Raw genomic sequence first — 20,260 nt, forward strand, 5'->3', positions numbered from 1 at the left:
CCCTGCCCCCCCCCACTGGCGTCACATGGGCCTGAAAGCTCGGCCTAGGAGGGTTTTGAGGCGGGTGCTGCAGGGGTAGGTGTGGACTGACCTCGCCGTTGTCCCCGACCGCCGCCACGGCGGTTCCCACGTCTGCCACTGCGCTGGATGTTAGTCTACAGGCCGTGTGAGGGCGCCCCTTCCTTGGCCACGAAAGGAGCGAAAGTTAACAGTTTGCTGGCGCGGGCCGAGAGGCCCAAGGACTTGGCCTGAGTCCATAAAGCGCTCAAGCGCACTGTCTGCCTTGTCGCCAAAGAGGCGATGGCCATCAAACGGCATGTCCATAAGGGTGTTTTGGACATCAGCTGAAAAGTTGACGGACCTCATCCAGGCGTGGCGACGAATCGCCACCGTCGTTGCCATCGCTCTGCCCTGCGAGTCCGTGGTATCCAGCCCACACCGGATGAAATACCGTGCCACATCTCGACCCTCCACAAGGGCTTGGGTGAGGTTAGTCCGGACCCCCTCCGGACATTGTGGCAGCACGTCCGCGACCGTGTCCCACAGAGAGTGGGTGTAACGGCCCAAGAGGCACGCAGTGTTGACTGACCGCAACCCCAAACTAAGTGAGGAGAACATCTTTTTACCATACTGTTGGTACCTATTGGATTCCCGATCGGGGGGAGCCGTCGGGAATGCGGTCTGGGAGCTAGAGGTCTGGATGACCAGGCTCTCGGGGTGGGGGGACAGGAAGCAAGGGTCGTCCGGAGCCAGGCGGTGGCGCCTGGCCATGTTCCTATCTACAGGCGGACCTGTTGCGGGTTTGGACCACGTGCCCAGAAGAACGTCTGACAAGGCCTCATTAAATGGCAGCAGAGGGGGGAGTCAGAAGAACGATGTTGCCTCTTCGACTTCTTGTGCCTCTTACCTGAGGACTGATGACAACTCCCGGAACTGTGGTGACTCCGGCCCCGCAACCGGTCCCTCAACCTCCTTCCGGGCCGGGACCTCGAGCGGCGCGGACCGACTACCGGAGATCGAGTCGCTTGCGGGACCGCTCCTGTCTAGCTTTGGACGTCAGGGCCCGGCAGTCGGAGCAGGTCTTCTCGTCGTGGTCGGGGCCCAGACTGTGAAGGCACCGGTGATGGGGGTCGGTAACCGATATCAGTCGGCTACAATCGACGCAGGGTTTGAACTGACGTCAGAGCGCGAGGGCTCCGGCAACGTCATCCCGGTGCCAACGACGGACGCGGAGCCGCAGACGACGCCTACCGAAGCGCAAGGGTACTGCTACGCAAAAGTTTCCGGATCCAGTCTGACGCCTGGGGATATTCTAAGGTAAGGAATCTAATACTAACCCGTTTCCTTCAGATACAAACTATATCTGTTACAAGAGCATAGTAAAAACACAGGCACAAAACAATTTAAAAGTAGTTTGTCGGAGGGAGGGAGAGGAAGGACACACAGCGGGGAGACAAGGAGAACTGTGCCCAATGTCCGGCTGGGTAGGTGACGGCCGAGGGGGAAAACCAGGGCCAATCTCCTCTATAGCCGTCTAGCAGCTCCACCGGGCATCAGCCATGTTGCTCAGGTCTCCGAGGTCAGGGATAACAAGAATAACAGTTGTGCATAGTTCCATTTAGTTACAGTTCCATAGACAAACATATAAGGACAAATCCCCAATGGAGGATGAATGAAAATGGGGAGGGGAGTAGAAAAGGGGAGGGGAAGCAGATCAGTTCTGGCAGACCGGCAGGGGAAGACAAGTACCTCATGGGAGCCCAAAAAGATTAGAGTATGCTGACTCAAACCAAGGTGGGGTCACTAAGTCCAGTGCCAAATTCAATCACCGCGTTTTGCCATCTCTGTAATTTGGGGGGCCTCAAGGTGGGGGTGAAAATGAGAGAGCCTCATTAGTGTCCATTAATGTCTGGTGGGGAGAGAGCATCCCAGAGGTGGCCATCCAGGGGCAATGGACAGGAAGGCGACCAGAGGCGTGGACCGGCGGCAAGCAGTGATCCAGGAATCGGTCGAGGCCAACAAGATGGTGGGCCCAGAGTAAGAGTCACAACAACCTCGGCACAAATGGCGGCCCCAAGATCACCAGAAAATGCAAGCCAAAGAACAGCTCCAAATTCCTCCACAACCAAGCACATCCTGTGTAGTCTATTATGTGCACCATCTTCACCACTACGTTCACGTGCCCCTAGGAACAGCGTTGATGCCCTCTCCCCACCAGGTCGTACACCCAGCTATCACCGATGATCCAGCTATTGTTGTGAACTTAGCTGCGTCTTTCCCGTCAGCAACAGCTTGGGAGTATATTGCCCAGGCCTTCTCCGGGCCCATGGGCAGGGCCTTCGCAACCAAATCCCTAAGAGCATTGGATTAACAGCCCAAAAGGCATGCAGTGTTCACGGACCGATGTGCTAGGCTGGTGGAAGAAAATATCTTCCCTAAGGTGTCCAACCTCTTGAATTCCCTATCAGGTGGTGCGGTAGGTAATGTGCCACAATTTAGGTTTGGAACACCAAGATCTCCAGTGTAGGGTGTTGCATGAGGAAGTTGAGGTCCCCTGGGCAGGGTGGTGGGCAATTTTTCTGTTCATAGGAGCCCCTGTGCTGGGCCTGGACCAGGTCCTAAGCAGGAAGTCTGTAAGGGCTTCATTGAATGGGAGAAGTGGTTCTGAGGGGATCTCTTCCAGCTAAAGCGCCTCGTTCAAGCTGTACGTCTTGATTGCCACAGAGGGCAGGCTAAGATCCAGGACCTCTGCCAACCTCATGACCACTGCTAATGAAGCTCCCCCCCTCCGTAGTCACGGTAGGGGGAGAAAACATGCCATTATTTCAAGAAGGGTCTAATCATCAGGATTCTGCCAAATCCTCACACCAGCCCATGCTTGAGTCGAAAGGTTGGTATATTTCAGCATCCAGTGACTTCTCCCAATCCTCCCTAAGTCCTAGCCCATAAGGAATTGGGCTCAGGCTCCAGCCCAGAAGGCATGTCTCTCGACCCTCTGGCTCAATGTCCGAGTCGGGGCTAAGAATGGGGATGGAGCCACCGGAAGCGTTGGTATCTGGACCAGTGAAAACTGTCTGGGTAGCATCCATAGTTGGCTCTGTTCTTTAATCTCTATTTTAAAGAGAAGGGTTTGGCATTCTAGTCAGTAATTTGATTTTTAATGAAGATGCACTGAAGGAGCAGTAAAGGTTACTTATCTGTAATCCTAATTACCTATTAATTATTTCTATTAATATTTGAATTAGCTCCAAGTTTTCCAAATGTGCACATTCTTGCGATATGACCCAATGCATGCCATTTAATGTTATTAGAATGAGTTTCAAGGGTGTCTCACATATCAGTTTCTTTGGAACATCATTGGGTACAATCATTACCTTTCCAGACAGACATTTAAGTGTTTATGTGGTGTTTTCAAGGCTCTCTGAGAGGCTATCAGGTGGTGTCACTGGAGCCAGTGTGCTACCATTTCTGGGGACCTTGATCAATACCACTACAGTGAGAATTTTCTATGGTCTCCCAGAACACACACATTGTTGGTATGCCAAGCTACTTCTGCTTTGCTATTTGTTCTATGATAGTTTCCTCTTGTTGTAAGTATGAAAGGGTGTGTCACAGGAGAAGAAGGATGTTGAGGAAGAGAAGGGGAGAGCAGGAGGTTAGCAGCAGTGGAAAAAGCATCTGCCATACGTACCACCCAGGTGCACGTCGATCAGCTCACTGTAATAAGACTCTCCCCAATAGTCTACAATAAGGAATCGTTAAAGAGAGTTATTGCATCACACACCCCCACTCAAGAAGAAACAAAACAGTAAAAGTGAGAAGCAGCAAGAAATCAAGCAGAGCAATGTATATCTGGATATACACATGCAGACAGAGGAAGGCTCTGGAAATCCAGGCACAGGGGTAAGAGAAGCTTAGATGCAATCATAGACAGTGCACTCAAGGGGTCTGGTGAGGCCACTGGCTCACAACCCAAATTATTTATGCTTATCCTAAATTTCTTCTTCTTTCTTCATTCTGCTCTCAGTTGCAACATTGATAATGCAATATTAAAGTGTGGCATTTATTGATTTTAAATCAGTATGTAGGTTCGGTAGCTGAGTCTTTGGACAAAATGTTTTTCATTTCACAATCGCAACCAGGTGCTTTCAAACAGGTAGGTGTTGACTCAGTAATGGCCTGAAAAAGCTCTCATTGGTGAAGCACAGAATGGACCTGTGAGATTATAGGTATAGTTCGGTTGTAGTACCTGTTAATTGGAAGGAAATATATGGCCTATAGATGAAGGTATCACCAGCCTGTAAAATATGCGTGTCCAGCAAAAGTAAAACTGTCTTAGGTGCCTATTAGTAAACTATGACTATTGCAATGGAAAGCTCTACTGCGAAAGGCAAAATATAGGACATTTCTGTAGCCTAAAAATAGCTTTTCAGCCTAGGGTCTCAGAAAACCTTTAACATCGGTGTAGTCTGGTGATTCTGATTTGACTGTCTAATCCCAGAATATGTAAACTTCGCGTACCAGGTAAGCCAGCTCTGCTGAAATGCGAACTTACCTGAAATGGTGTTTACTACTGCGTTGGGTAATAATCTGTTAATCAGTGCAAAGATGCCTACGGGTGAAAGTGTGCTTTACAAATACATGTTATGTTATTTAGTAGATGGGTATCCTGTAACATTTGTGCTTAGTGGAGAATAACTACATTTTCAGAGGAGTATCCCTTCAAAACTTTAGAAATTCGATTTGGATACCGAGATGTGTGGGTGAAAGTGGTATAATCTATTGTATAGCTCTTTGTTCATAAAGGGGTTGCCAGCATTACATTTAAGTCAAAAGTGAACACTATTAGATAAAGCTTACCAAACCCGAACACAATATAGGCCCCCAATAAGACCAGTGCTCCTCGTGGTCCAATAATTTGCCGTAAACCCAAAATGTTAATAGCAAATATAGGTAAATGTGGCATCTCAACTTGACAAGACTTGTGGGTGTAGGAGAGTAGGGTCTGCTTCCTATGGTCACCCCCACTTTTTGATTTTGCTTTACTGGTTCTCGATTTAGATGTGGCTGTGGGCCTGCCAATCAGACCCACAGCCCAGATGCACTCTCTCTAAATTCACCATGTACTCTACCTTGTAAGCCCCTGTAGAAGTGTACCATAGGTACTCAGGGCATAGGTGTAACCAAGGCCTACCAGGAGCTGCAGCATGTATTATGCCACCCCAGGCTGGCCACTCAAACAGACACAACTGGCTGATCACTCAGATGGGGCAAGGTCTTGTAACCACCCCTTGCTTAGCTGTAGTATTCCTATACCTACTTACATATAGACACATAGTAACCTATAAGTCACTCCTATGGCAGGCCTTAATAATCCTGAAGGCAGAGTGCTTGGTTGTGTGTGAGATGGTGCTCTAGCATGTGCTGAGCAGGTCTGCAGCTTTCGGAACCATGTCCTTATAGCTGTTCTATGATATTGACATACCATATACTCTTAAGTGCATTATAATCCTCGCAGTTAATGCTAACTTTGGTTTGGCTTTATCAAAACATGTCGTGTAAGGTGTCATACACTTTGGAATACTACCCCCTCGCAATTTTTCTGGCGACAGGGGTAGCATTCCACCCTTCTAGAGGGAGAAGACATGTTAGTTCTGACTATCCCGGTTAAAGTTAACCAGAGCCCCAGCATCACAAAATGGATGCTGCTGACACAGACACAAGTCTGACCACCTGCTGCTGGGAGTCCTTCCAGTCACGGAGGTTTGGACAATAGGTTTCCTGCTTGGGGAGGTGCGAGCACCACCCCACACAGGAGGATGTCTATTGGGACAGGGAGGGCTTAATAGATTAAGACACTGCCTGAGGCACACTAGGTGCTTTATGCATACCCCAGTTCAAACCGGTTCCTGGGGCACTCCAGCCCCAGCTCTGGCGCGAAACTGGACAAAGGAAAGGGGGTGTAACCACCCCCCTTCCTGGTCCCACCCATAGGCGGGACCTAGTGAGCAAACCAGCCCCCTTTAGTTGTATAAAGGTAGGAGCTGACCCAGGAGAAATTAGATTAATCCTGGAATCGACTGAAGACGAAACTCTGGACCCTTCGACATTCATCCAAGCTGAAGACTGAAGAATCTCCCTTATGGCCAAGGAGTGACCACCCTGGGAAACCAGGCACCATCCAGCAACTCAACGGCTTTCTTTGTCCCTGTTCCCGCCGGAACTCGAGCACAGAGCCTGACAAGACCTCGCCCCCTGGATCCCTCTGACCCCACTGCACGACTCCAGCACAGCTGAGCCCCGTGGAAGGCGTCGGGACCCGTGGAAGCAGGTACCTTGAAAAGTCGACAACTTGCTAACAGTGCAGCTCCTGAGGCCTCCTCGAAGCTGTGCCCTGGGGACTGAGACACCCCGACACCGAGCTCCACCTGCACCGAAGACCAGCCCTCCACACTCCACGAGATCTGCGTGGAGCCCTTCTGCCTGTGTTCTGCTCGACGCGGTGTCCGGTTGCTGGCCCGTTGGCTAATAGCCCCTGGTGACGATCCTTTGTGAAAATCCATCGCTGGTATGGTTGCTCCAGACTGGCCCTTGCTTCCCTGCAAAGGTGAAGTACCTCAGACCCTCCTGTTCTGCACCAGAAGCTCCTTGTGTATCCTGCGTGGGTTGCCTTTGCTTAGGCTTGTTGGCTCTGATCTTGAAGCCGACCCCTCCATCTGCGAGATCCTTTTTGGGACAGCTCCTCTCCACCACCTGGTCGTCCTCGACGCCTCCTGGTCTGCGTGGCTGCAACTACAAGCTTCACCCCAGCACCGGATTGCTCCTCGACGACGTCTGGTTCTTTCCCCGGTGCCACCCGGTCACTGGCTAGTGACCTAGACTCTGTCCCCTCTGCTTTCAGGTCCCCTTCATCCTCGATTCACCCTTGGATCCACCCGGACATCTTCCTCCTGTTCGCCTGCAGCATCTTTCTTCACAGGCTCCATAGACTTCAACGGCGAAACCCGACACATCTTCACACCTATGCACCCGCTTCCTGTGGGTGAGGTAACAAGAGTACTTCGGTGCTCTCAAGGGTATTGACTATCCAAGTGGCTAGGTTTTTAGTTGTCTCCTTCTAGCTAGACCGGAAATGTCCTAAATCTTCATTTACTTACCTTTTACGTTCCTATTGACTTTCCATTGACTGACTCTGCACGCGCCGCCTGTGGGCCTCCTACTCCTAACCTAAGGGTCAGATAGTGTAGCCCCAGCGATTCCCTAGGTCCTAGGCCTTCTCCTTTCCAGAGTCGTGGTCCTTATACCACTTACTTAGTATATGGTTTTAAGTGCCCCTAGGGCCTAACTGTAAATTGTGCTATTTAAAGTATTTCTAAGTGTAACTTGCTATGTGCTTTTGCCTCTGATCTCATAAAGAGTTCAGAGGAGTGTGTTAGTGAATAAATACATATATATTTTATATATATCCTGTGTGGTGTCCTTTCATCTGGTATGCAAGGGGTTACATATGGTAAAATAGCTGGCTTTACAGGCCCTCAAGAGACTTTTAGCCTAAGAATGTTCTGTTCACGCTACCTCTAGGATAGCTGGTCTATAAGGCTGACTTTACAAACATCACCATAAGGGTTGTTTGGACTGGTGCAAGGTGTTCGCTAGAATAGTGAACATCATATACCAGGCCAACTTCTCACAGTGGGATCATATATACACTGGGATGATGAATAGTTGTCCAATGCCAGGCTTTAGTTTTGGCGGAGAAACACCTTGACTACATAGCATGAGCAAGTATATGTGCGATTCCTAAAGGCTGACCTTAAATTTGTGTAAGTTGGTCATGTAAAATGAATCACTGACGTTTAGAGACACCAACCTCTACTTAATTTTCTGCACTAACCTATTTTTATAGCATTTGTACTACTCTATTTATATAAATGACAAATGTAATTATTTTTTTTTATGAAGTACAAATTACTTTTTGTGCTGTAGATGAAGTAACATTTTGTCATCCACATACTCCAGACAATTGCGCAATTTTAAATGTGTTTCGGGTCAATATGGCGAGTTCCTCTATTTGCGCTGTAGGTGGCTACCTGCTACTACCTTGCCTTATAATGTCCCATGATACTAACATTGGCATTAAATGACAGATAGTTACCAAATGAATGATATACATGAAAAGGTGGGGGAAACAGCTCAATCCAATACAACTATTTTTGAGGATAAGAGATCTAAGATATCTTTCTCACATTGGGATCACATACATGGCTTCTAAATAGATCTATTGCCGTTCCAGTGTGATTTGCAGCACCAAAAGAATGATCTAAAGAAAATCAGGGCCATCGCTATCAGCACTGTATAACAACATGAACAATTCAGTGGCAACATCAGACCAGACTGTGGAAACACAAGCAACATCTACCGAAGCGTTTGCACTTTTTGTGGCTGAAACAGCAGCACACCAACTGCAGCAAGTCATATGCATGGAAAACAGGGTCTGAGCCAAGGTCAGTAAGCTGTAGCATCATAATAAGTAGTGTTATTGTCATATACAGCTTTTGTTTACTGATCCAGCAAACTTTTGAGAGTCATAATAATGAGAACTTTGGAAAGAATAATCAATATTGTTTCACCACAACCTATGTCAGATTTAAAAAACTTGACAGTTAGTGAATCCTCTCCAGCAATTAATTACTCTGGTTAAACTGTAGTTAGACAAATCTCAGTGAAGTAATATGCATTTTATAAACCTATAGACACCCCTCCTTCTTCAACTCCTTGTGCATAAGCAGACAGTTTAGGGCATTGCAACTCAGACGTGAATTTGTAACAGTTACCAGAGAAAGATTATTATAAGGGCCACTTTGTCTAAAGTCGTCTCAGATGTTTCTGGTTTTACCAGGGTTAGCCTAGTATTGTTTTTGGAAGAACAGAAGGATTCAGCAGCTCTACTAATGTGTTGCTCCTAGACCTAATAACTCAGATTTTCAGCATCAAGTGAGAATACACTAAGCAAATTAATCAAGACTGTATAAACAAAACACAGACAAGGATACCTACCCCAAGCACATTGGGAAAACCTACACTGAAGCTCGAAGGTGGCAATAAGTGAGAGATTGGGAGGAGGAAGGCTGGCAATCATTGTTACTGTGTTATGGGACCTTCATAATATTTAATAACTGCTGGAATATTTCGCCTGGTCCAACGAGGACCCGCAATACATTTAACAATATTTGCTATTAAAATTGGATCCTAAAATAGAGAAGAAACTGTTTCTTATGTGTGATTCTAGTCTTCCTTCAGGGGAATCTCTATTGAAATCATAAGTACTGAATAGGACCTGCCCAAGTGTGGGCATCCCGTAACACTTGGCACAAATGTACATTTCTGTGTTTAATCTTTGTCTTACTCCAGGAAGATGAGGACTTTTATGGGACATAAAAAAAATAGCTAGGCAGCCTATAAAGCAGGCTGTATTGTCAGGGCTATTTATTTGCTTTAAAAAACAAAATCAAAATCAAAATATCATTAATAACAGAAAAGTCCTCCGAAAAATTCCAAGTCTTTGAGTTCCCATATCATACACTGTAGATGGCAGTTATCTCAGACAATAATGGTTTGAACAGACCTCCAGGTGGCCGACTTCAGATCTCGGATATTAGGATATTCCTCAATAAAGTAGCTGTAGCCACTTTGCTTCCGACACATTAGGCTTCTGGTTTGTCAGGAACATTTTATTTGCTTTTTGGTAGCAAAGTAGAACTCAAGAAATAATCAAATTGGACAGGGATTGTTTGGACATTGCCAGACCTTTACAAAATGAACCATATTGAAGAAACTGTTTGGATTTTGTTATGTCCTTTATTTTTTATAGATATCATTTTAAGACAATACTCATGTTGAGTGTCTGGCGTTATGCCAGGGAAGAGGGGTTTAGAAAGAACATTGGTAAGGTAATGGTTTGGTTTACAATAAAGTCCAAAACTACTTTAAGTACGAATTTTGCTATGGAATATCGTACATAGTGCATGGAAACAAAGTCTGAACTTTGCTAACCCTAAATGTGGAAATTATTGCCACAAGTAAAGAGGCTTTTTTCTGTCAAGTGTTGTAAGGAAGCCTTAAGAATTTGTTCTAATGAAGCTGTGACTTGAGAATGGAAAGTTTTTGACTCCCACAGAGGAGAAGGCCTCCATATGGGAGGAAACATTTGTAATGTCCTCCAGGAAGCCCTTAATCACTGGGATCTTGAAATAAGAGGTTTCTGAAAAATATTTTCAGTAGGTCATAATGGGCGCTAGGTGAACTTTTATGAAGAGAAATATACGCCTGATCTGGCTAAATGAAGAAGCTATGGTAGCAAGCAGAGGTGGGCAAAACGTGCGTAATTTGCTATAGCGTAATTACATGAAACTACAGCAAAATGACTCCAGATTAACTGGAATTACACGAGCGCAATCCAGCATTTAGCATTATTTTCTTGGTAAAAAATGCACCACTGTGTCCAAAATGTACCCGGGGATGCATTATGCGTTAAGAAAATTGTGCTAAATGCAACAGAACATGAACAGCAGAAACCAGCAGCTGGTTATGCTCTGGTCCTGTGTGCTTACTGTAGGTATTTTTGCACCACATCATTCTGAATTATGCTAGCGGCTTGAGACCCTTACGGGTGAGTAGTTGCGCTTTAACAAACTCCTGATTGATTGACTGATTGACTGTAAAACGCCCCTCTCGACGAACCTGACTTCCAGCCAATAGCACTCCGGGAGCGTATGGAGGGATGCCCACGTAGCTGCCTGGCAAATGTCCTGGATAGCAACTCCCCCAATGCAGTGGTAGCAGATTTAGCCCTGGTGGAATAGGCATGCTGTCCTTCACAACGCTGCTTTTTGACGAATGCATAACAGATTTTAATGCAGCACACGATCCAACGGGAAGGAAACATCTTCTGCACTGCATTTATTCGCTCAAGAGAACCAAACAAAGCTGAATTGCCACCTGGTGACTTTTGGTACGATCTATGTAGAAGCTCAGTGCTCTTTTGGGGTCCAAGCAATGGAGTATCTATTCCGCCTTAGAGGGGTGAGGTGGAGCATAAAATGCGAGTAGGGTTTGACAGACATGGAACGGCGTTACAACTTTCGGCAGCAATGACGCCAGAGTCCACAGAACCAGTGTGCCTGGGAAGAAGGAAGAGCATGATGGATTGACATAAAAAGCCTGAAGCTCAGTCACATGCAAAGCCAAGGTGATGAAAACCAGGAACACAGTCTTTGTAATAACACAGAACGGGACAAAATATACCCCTTAACTGGGCACAAACCAAAGTTTTGCCAGGCAAAAGACAGAACAAATAACAGAATGTTAGATAACTTGGCCAGGAGATGGTTAATCTGGTGGGTGTGGCACCAAGCCACACATTTGTCCCAATGATAGGCGTATACAATTTTTGTTGAGGGATGCCTGGCTGCCAAGATTACATCAACCACCTCCAGACGAAAGACGGAGGTGTTCAGCTGTTGCCGCTAAATCGCCAATCGTTGGAGAGTTTGTTGCACTACCCCATCATGGCAGTGCTTTACATGAGCCCATGGCACAGCCTTCCATTTTTAGCTCCAAGTGGATGGCCCCCAGCTCGAGAAAACTGATGTGGGGTTGAGACTCTGCCGGAGACCGAGGCCATGATCTCCACCTCTCCCACATAGCAACACCAACCTAGATATAATGCATTGGTCATCACTGTCAGTTCTGGGTGGGGAAGGGAGACGGGTCTGCCACTGACCAATTGGCAGTCCAGTAACCACCACTGCAGATTTTTTGCAGTTTCCCCTGAAATCTGAATGTGGTGAGAGCTATCCCCTTCATGTTGGCCCCACTGGGACTTCAAAGCCAGCATATGCTGTTGCAGGATGCAAGTGGCCATCAGTTCCAGCTCAACCTCACTGAAATACAAGACTGAGGCAGAAAGTTTGGGAACGCAACCCAAATGTGGTGGACTCTCTTTCTCAGCAGAAAGGCACAAACCCAACCTGTGTCCAGAATGGCTCTAATGAAGGGGAGCGCCTGAAAAGGAGTCAGGTGTGAATTCAGCACGCTGATCGTTAACTTCAAAGATGACAGGAGGTTTGCCGCAGTCTGAAGGTGGATGGTAACTGGCAGGGATGAGCCCACCATTCACAGCCAGTCCCTGACCTCCAAAGGTATCATGCCGCCATCGCCTTTGTGAACCCTCCCAAGGAGTGCAGTGAAATCAAAGGTGAGCACAGTGAACCAAAAATGTTCCTGTCCCACCACAAACAGCATGTAGTGCAGATGGGCTGGCAGGACATGAATATGGAAATAGTAGTCTTGCAGGCCCAATGTCCATTCCCCCCCCCCCCATTCTCCAGTCTTTAGGGTTGACTGTAGCTAAGAGCTAAGACCTGGGCCGGGGGAAGCATTTTGAACTTCTCCTGGAGGAAAGCGTTGTGAGGGTTCAGGTCTAGAATAGTCCTTCTCTGGCAAGTAGTGGGAACAACAACCACTCTCTACTTCAGGCACCAGTTCCCTCTTGATAGCCTCTTTGATGAAAAGGGCTTGCACTTACTGCTGCGAAAAGTAATAGTTCACAATCAGTCCCTGAGGTGATGGTGGAAGGTGCAGCGAAAGGGTAAAGCATACCCTTGTGAAGAATGGAGTCGTTTCTTACCTATAACTCCAGTTCTGTAGTAGGGGTATCTCTGTTATAGTCATAATCCAGTGAATAGTCCCGCTCATGTGCGGGAACCTCCGAGCAATCAAAAATAATATCTTAAATTGTCTTCTGTGCAGTCCTGCATAGACACTTAAGAGAGAATTAGAGACAAATAATACAGCCTATACCTGCAAGGCTACACTGTCCAGTACTTCAACTAGAAATGCAAAGGATATTCCACCAATAATATATTCAGCACAGTCTGCCAAGTTTTACCATAGAGAAAATTCCCCCCTTCACAAAATCCTTGGAATGATAGAGAGGAAGGGATGGACAGACAAGCCACCACATAGGCTGCCATTATGTGGCTTAAAAAGGGATACCGTGCCTTTAAGGAAACTTTCCAGAACTCTTGGTATCCCAGAATACACCGCAACTCCCTCCACTTTCAGTTCTTTTTGGAGGTGTATAAAGCTAGACCTGTAGCATTCAGTATTTTATCCTTTTCTCCACCGGGGAGGGCGGGCGCTTATGACTGTAACAGAGATACCCCTACTACAGAACTGGAGTTACAGGTAAGAAACTACTCCTTCTGTAGTAGGGGATCTCTGTATATAGTCATAATCTAGTGAACAGAATGGCAAGCCCATCCCCACAACCAAACCGGCAGTGGAGGAAAAAGACAACACTACTACTGTGCAAACAAATTTCGTAACGAAGCCTGCCCAACCTGAGCATCTGCTCTGGCATCAGAGTCCAGACAGTAGTGCTTTGCAAAGGTATGGACCGACTTCCACGTGGCAGCCCTGCAGATATCTGCAATGGGAACATTACAGAGCAACGCTGTTGTAGCCGCTTTGCCCCTGGTGGAATGAGCCTTAGGCTTACCCCCTAAGGTCTTATTAGCCTTTTGATAAAATAACTGGATACACGACACAATCCACCTAGAGATGTACTGTTTAGAGGTAGCAAGACCAGTCCTGACCGACCCATAGTTGATAAACAATTGGTCTGACCTACGAATATCCTTGGTTTTATCCAGATACAATTTCAACACCCTTCTGACATCCAGGGAATGAAGAGACCTTTCCGCTAGAGTGGGAGGATTCTGAAAAAACGTAGGTAAAGTTATAGTCTGGTTAACATGAAAATCAGAAATCACCTTAGGAAGGAACTTAGGGTGAGTACGCATCACAACCTTAGCAGCATGAAATACAGTATAAGGTTCCTGGCAACACAATGCCTGAATTTCACTCACCCGGCGGGCCGATGTAATGGCCATGAGGAACGCCGCCTTCCAGGACAGGTGCTGCAGCGAAGCCTTATGAATAGGCTCAAAAGGCTCCTTTATCAACCTGGACAGCACCCCATTCAGTTCCCACGAAGGCGAAGAAAGCTGAACAGGAGGAAACAATTTCTTCAAGCCTTCTAAAAAATCCTTTATCACAGGAATCTGGAAGAAGGGTGTCTGTGAAGTGCATTTCCTGTAGGCAGTCAGCGCAGCGAGATGAACCTTAATAGAATGGAAGTTAAGGCCAGACTGCGCCAAATGCAATAGGTATGGAAGGATGACATCTTCCTTGCATGTCGTCGGATCATAGTTCTTGGACGTGCACCAGATGCAGAACCTCTTCCACTTGTAAGCATAGGAAGTCCTAGTGGAAGGACGCTAAGCCTCCTTCAGTATCTTCAGGAAATTCAAATGGCCATATTGCACTATCTCAGGAGCCATGCCGCCAAACTCAAAGACGAGAGGTTGGGGTGCACCATCTGCCCCCTGAACTTCGTGAGAAGGTCCGGCCGGCACGGCAGCCATATGTGAGGAAGGAGAGACCGGTGAAGCAGGTCCGTGAACCACCTCTGTCTGGGCCATTCCGGAGCAATGAGGATCATCCGCGCCCTGGTCAGCTTGATGAGCACCGCCGGAATCAGGGGAATGGGCGGAAAAGCGTACAGAAAGCTGTTCGACCAGTTGATCCAGAAAGCATTCCCCAGAGTCCCCTGCTGGTAATACCTAGATGCGAAGTCTCGGAATTTGCTGTTGTCGGTGGTGGCGAACAGATCCACGTCTGAAGTGCCCCACCTGGCGAAGATGTCTACGAGCACTTCGTCGTTGATGACCCACTCGTGGTTTTTCTGGATCAGTCTGCTGAATGCGTCCGCCTGAGCATTCTGCACACCAGATGGGTAGCCGTTATCGTCAGTCCTCTGGCTAGCAGCCAGTGCCCGATCGCCTGCGCTTCCTGTGACAGTGTGCGCAATCTCGAGCCCCCCTGCTTGTTGAGGTAATACATCGTGGTCGTATTGTCCATCTGTACAAGCAGAGAGTCAGTCTGGTAGGACAGATGAAAGGCCTTCAGTGCTAAGTGAACAGCTCTGAGTTCCAGGAAATTGATGTGGTACGTGGACTCCGTCGGGGACCACGTTCCTTGGATCTGTAACTGTCCGGAATGCGCTCCCCAGCTGTGGAGAGAAGCATCCGTCATGATAGTTTGAGTGGGAATGTCCTTGTGGAACGGAACCCCCTTGAGGAGGTTTTCTGCTGAACACCACCATCTCAGGGACTGCTGAGCGTGCAGAGACAGTCGAATCCTGTCGTCCCAGTTCCCTCGCCTCCGGTCCCACTGATCCTCCAGACATTCCTGCAGCGCCCGCATGTGTAGACCTGCATGTGGAGTGAGGAATATACAAGAGGCTATCGACCCCAGTAGAGAAGACACCGTCCTCACTGTTGTAGATGGAACAGCCATGAGAGCCTGAGCCTTCCGAAGGATCGATAAGCGTCTCTCCTCAAAAGGAGACACGCTTGCTGACAGCGTATTGATGGACGCTCCCAAGTACTGTAGGCACTGGACCGGAGTCGGGACAGACTTGGACATGTTTATGTGCAACCCCAGCTGGTTCAACAGAACGGCCGTCCTGTTGAAGTACAATTTCGCTTCCTGGAAGGTGGAGGCTTTGATCAACCAGTCATCCAGGTACGGGTAAACAAACACCTTTTTCTTTCTAAGGTGTGCCGCCACCACTGCCATACACTTTGAAAAAGTCCTGGGCTCAGACTTCAGTCCAAACGGTAGTACGGTGTATTGATAGTGATTGGCGCCGGCTTAGAAGTGCAGGAACTTTCGGTGTTTCCGTGCAATGGGCACATGGAAGTAAGCATACTGCAGATTTATCGCTCAAAGCCAGTCTCCCATTTTCAGCTGCGGGTAAATCTGGTGCAAAGACAGTATGCAAAACTTCTCCCTGCGAATCCATTTGTTTGCTTGTCCCAAATCCAGAATGGGCCTGAACTCGCTCTTGTCTTTCTTGCATACCAGAATGAAGCGTGAGTAAAGACCCTTTCCCCTTTGAGACAGAGGGACGTCTTCTATCGCCCTTTTTCTTAACAGGATATCGGGCTCCGCCTGGGGCTCGCGCAGTTGGAACTGCAAGCAAACCGGTGGAATCACTGAAGGCGGGTTGAGAAAACGAAGACTCTATCCATTGCAAACAATATTCAGCACCCACTTGTCCTGAGTAATTTTTCTCCACTCTGCCAAGTAATTTTGTATGCTTCCCCCCACCGGAGCGGGTATCGGACGATGTAGAAGTAGCACCTCAGGGCTTAGACCCAGCCAGGCCCTTGTTCGCGGAGGAGGACTGCTGACCACCTCTGCCCCTCTGGCGCTTTTGGAATGGCCGCCGCTGGTACTGCTGCTGCTGATGTCCAGCCTGCCGACCTTGCCCTCAGCCCTGCGCACCGTAACGCCTTTGGAACGGGCGGAAGGTCTTCCTCTGTTCCTTCGGCTTCTCCAACCAGACAGCCGTCAGGGTTTCAGCCTCCGCCTTCATGTGGGCCATCTCCTCATCCGCATGTTTGCTGAACAGGGTCGCTCCTGAAAACGGTAGGTTGGCGACCCTCTGCTGCGCCTCGGGCTTCAGTGACGTTAGACGCAGCCAGGCGTGGCGTCGCAGGTTGATCCCATGGTAGTACCCATGGGCTGCCAAGAGCGGGAAATCTGCAGCCGAGCTTATAACCTGGTTGGAAACCATCATCCCTCATTAATGATCTCTTGGAAATCCTCCCTTCTGTCCTTGGGAAGTTGTTCCAGGAACTGCTGCAGGGACTCCCATAAGGCCCGGTCGTAACGGCCCAACAGAGCTGAGGCACTCGCGGCCTTCATAGAAGTGGAGGCCGTACCGCAGACTTTCCTGCCGGCTGAGTCCATCAAGCGGCTCTCCTTGTCAGGAGGCACGGTCGACGACGAGGCGGTGGAGTGCTGTTTTCTCGCCGCCGTCACTATCACCGAGTCCGGTACAGGGTCCGAGCGAAGGAACGCTGAGTCTGAGTCCGGGGCCCTGTATTTCTTTTGCAGCCTGGAAGGTGCCGATCTTGTAGAGGCAGGGGTGAGGAAGACCTCCATGTCAGGTTCCTCCAGCCCTGGCACCAAGGGGCAAGACAGCTGTTTCTTATGCAGGGTCTCGAAGATGACTGAGGTAGATGTCGTGGGCACCGTGAGTGTAATGCCCAGTTTCGCCGCCCCACGTAACAACACCTCTTGGAAGGAGACTGTCATCTACCGGAGACACCCTTGGCCGAGGGGAGTCTGACAATGTAGGGGAATAGTTCCGGACACTGGACGGGTCCGTTTGGCGGGACCTAGACCTGTCCCTCCTGTGGCGCTGTCTGGACCGTGTGGAAGAACGACGGTCACTTTTGGATCTGTGCCTCCGCCTGGAGCGAGACCTCAAACTCCTTGGCCTTGGTTTATCCACTGGCCGTAAAGGAGGGAGCCTAGGACATGGCAGAACCTGTAGGTGGTGTCAGGAGATGAGGCAAACAGAGAGACCTCGGCGGAGGTGGCTGTGGAGGAGGAGGAGGTTTATGAGGAGGGGGAGGAGGCGTAGGATTACGCGGAGGAGGGTCCTTTGGCAACGGGGGAGGCGTAGGCGTCCTGGGCCGTGATGGCGAAAAGGCCTTTTCTGTGCCGGCCTTGATGGGGGTGACCTAGAGGCCGACCTCCTCATGGACGACCGTGGCTCGTGGAAGCAGAGGAAAGGCTGACTACAGAGCCCTGGGACTCCGTCCTGGTTTGAGAACGCCCCCTGGACGTCGATCTTCTCCTTCTCGACGCGGACTTCTTTTTCGGCGTCTAACGCCTTCTCGACGTTGATGATCTTCTTCTTGACCTCAATGATCTTCCTCTTCTCGACGTCGAAGATCTTCGTCTCGACGTCGATGATCTTCGTCTCGACGCCGAACGTCGAGTAGACGCCGAACGGCGGTGTCGCCTCGATGGCGAGCGCCGATGCCTTTCAGACCCTTCACGACGTCGATGGCGTCTCGACGACGAAGTGGTCCTCGACGTCGACCTCGTCCGAGGTCTCGACGCCACTCCCCTCGACGTCGAACGGCGACGTCGCTTCGACCCAGAGCCCTGGGGAGACGTGGAGCAGACGGTGGTCATCCCTCTTGACACAGACGTCGAGACTGTCGACGTCGACGGAGCCCTGGGACGTTTTCTGGCCTTCTCTTTCCTGGGGAGCCCCCCAGAGGCTGAAGTACAGGCAGAGGAAGAGGCCTCTCTATGCCAGACCCACCTTGATCTTGCTGTCTTCTTTGCTCCAGTCCTCGGAGCCGAGTCTTCTCCCTGTCCTTCAGGGTCCTGTTGGGGAACTGCTGGCAGATCTCACAATCCACAGGGACATGAGATGAAGGGAGACATAGTGTAGGAGAGTAGGGTCAGCAATCTTATGGTCACACCAGATTTTTGCTTTTTGCTTCACTGGTTTACGACTTTCCCAGGCTGTGAGCCTGCTAATCAGACCCACAGCCTAGCTGTTCTCTCTCTAAATTGACATCCATGTACTTTAGGTGCATTTACCAATTGGTATTGGGTCACTCTTGTAAGTCCTTGTACAGTGTACCATAGGTACCCAGGGCATAAGTGCACCCAAGGCCTACCAGGGGCTGCAGCATGTATTATGCCACCCCTGGATGGCCATCTAAACAGACACAACTGGCTGGTAACACAGCTGGGGCAAGGTGGTGTAATCACCCTTTGCTGCAGATATAGTATACCTATATCTAACCCCGAAATGGACACATATACTCCTATAAGGCACTCCTTTGGCAGGCCTTATCAATCCTGAAGGCAGAGTGCTTGGAATTATGTGAGATGGTGCTCTAGCATGAGCTGAGCCTGTCTGCAGCTTTCGGAACCATGTCCTTATAGCTGTTCCATGATAACGCTATACTATATACTCTTAAGTGCATTATAATCCTCACGGTTATTGCTAACTTTGGCATAGCATTATCAAAACAAGGCGGGTAAGGTGTCATACGCTTTGGAATACTACCTCCTCGCCAGTTCTGGCGACGGGGGTAGCATTTATTTATTTATTTATTGATTGCAGGTTTGTACCGCGCTGGCTTCGACTCCCGGGGGAGTATCTCCGCGCCTTTGGCTTCTACCACATAGGTTTAGGGAAGAGCTAGTTTAGCAGCCATTCTAGTGATGGAACAAGAAGGTCTTCAGCATTTTTCTAAAAGGAAAGTGTTCTGCACATAGCCTGAGAGATTTTGGGAGACTATTCCAAAGGGAAGGTCCTGCTACAGAAAGTGCTTTACTTCCGCGTCTAACCTTCTTTGCTCTAGGTACACAAAGAAGGCCTTGTTCGCTCGACCTGAGTGACCGAGAGGGTATATAGGGGACAAATTTGGTGGACAGGTATACAGGACCCATTCCGTTGAGGCTTTTATGTATGGTGCAGCATTCCTTGAACCTGGCCCTCTGTTTGACAGATAACCAATGTAGTTTTGTCAATAGAGGTTTGGAAGGCGTACGAGGAGGGGCGTTCAGAACTAAGCGGGCAGCCGTGTTCTGGACCACCTGAAGTCTTGTCGTGACTCCCTCGTCATTCCATCCTTCTAGAGGGATAAGACATGTATGTAACTAGAACCCCGGTTAAAGTTAACCCGAGCCTCAGCATCACAAAATGGATGCTGCTGCCACAGACACAAGTCTAACCTCCTGCTGCTGGGAGTCCTTCCAGCAACGGAGGCCTGGACAAAGGATTTCCGGCCTGGGGAGGTGCTAGCACCACCCCAGACAGGACTTTGTGTATCCAGATAGGCAGGGCTGAGAGGAATGAGACATGCCTGGGGAACACAAGGTGTCCCTGTGCATACCCCGGTTCAAACCAGTTGCTGGGGCACTCCAGCACCAGCTCTGGCACGCAACCGGACAAAGGATAGGGGGTGTAACCACCCTCCTTCCTGGTCCCACCCATGGGAGGGACCTAGTCACTAGTACAGCCCCCTTTAGCAGAATAAATGTAGGAGCTGGTCCCATTCCAAATTAGATTATCCTGAACAACTCTACAAAGAAGAAACTCTGGAATTCGACGTTCTGCTCCACAGAAGACTGAAGAAATCTCCCTTGTGGCCAAGGAGTGACCACCCTGCATCTGCGAGCACTATCAAGCGTCCTAGCAGTTCACTTTGTCGTCCTTCCTGGTGGAACCAGACTTCAGAGCCCGACGAGACCTGGACTTCCAGACCTCTTCAACCTCAACTCGCATCTGCAGCACAGCTGAGGTCCG

At 49.0% G+C, this 20,260-nt stretch overlaps 1 protein-coding gene across 10 annotated transcripts in view; it reads right to left on the bottom strand.

Moving 5' to 3' along the window:
• Nucleotides 1-20,260, bottom strand: part of MICAL3 (microtubule associated monooxygenase, calponin and LIM domain containing 3) — a 2,050,293-nt gene that overhangs the window by 121,323 nt on the left and 1,908,710 nt on the right. For 6 of the 10 annotated variants that reach the window (XM_086952901.1, XM_086952911.1, XM_086952910.1 and 3 more), the window contains one exon: nt 3,692-3,742. The exons of the other annotated variants lie outside the window; for them this stretch is intronic. In XM_086952901.1, the coding sequence (XP_086809027.1) occupies nt 3,692-3,742 (51 nt within the window). The remainder of the gene's footprint in view (nt 1-3,691; nt 3,743-20,260) is intronic. 10 annotated transcript variants of the gene reach the window in all.

This window comes from Lissotriton vulgaris, chromosome 1_2 (assembly GCF_964263255.1).
Source record: "Lissotriton vulgaris chromosome 1_2, aLisVul1.2, whole genome shotgun sequence".
NCBI classification, from domain to species: domain Eukaryota; kingdom Metazoa; phylum Chordata; class Amphibia; order Caudata; family Salamandridae; genus Lissotriton; species Lissotriton vulgaris.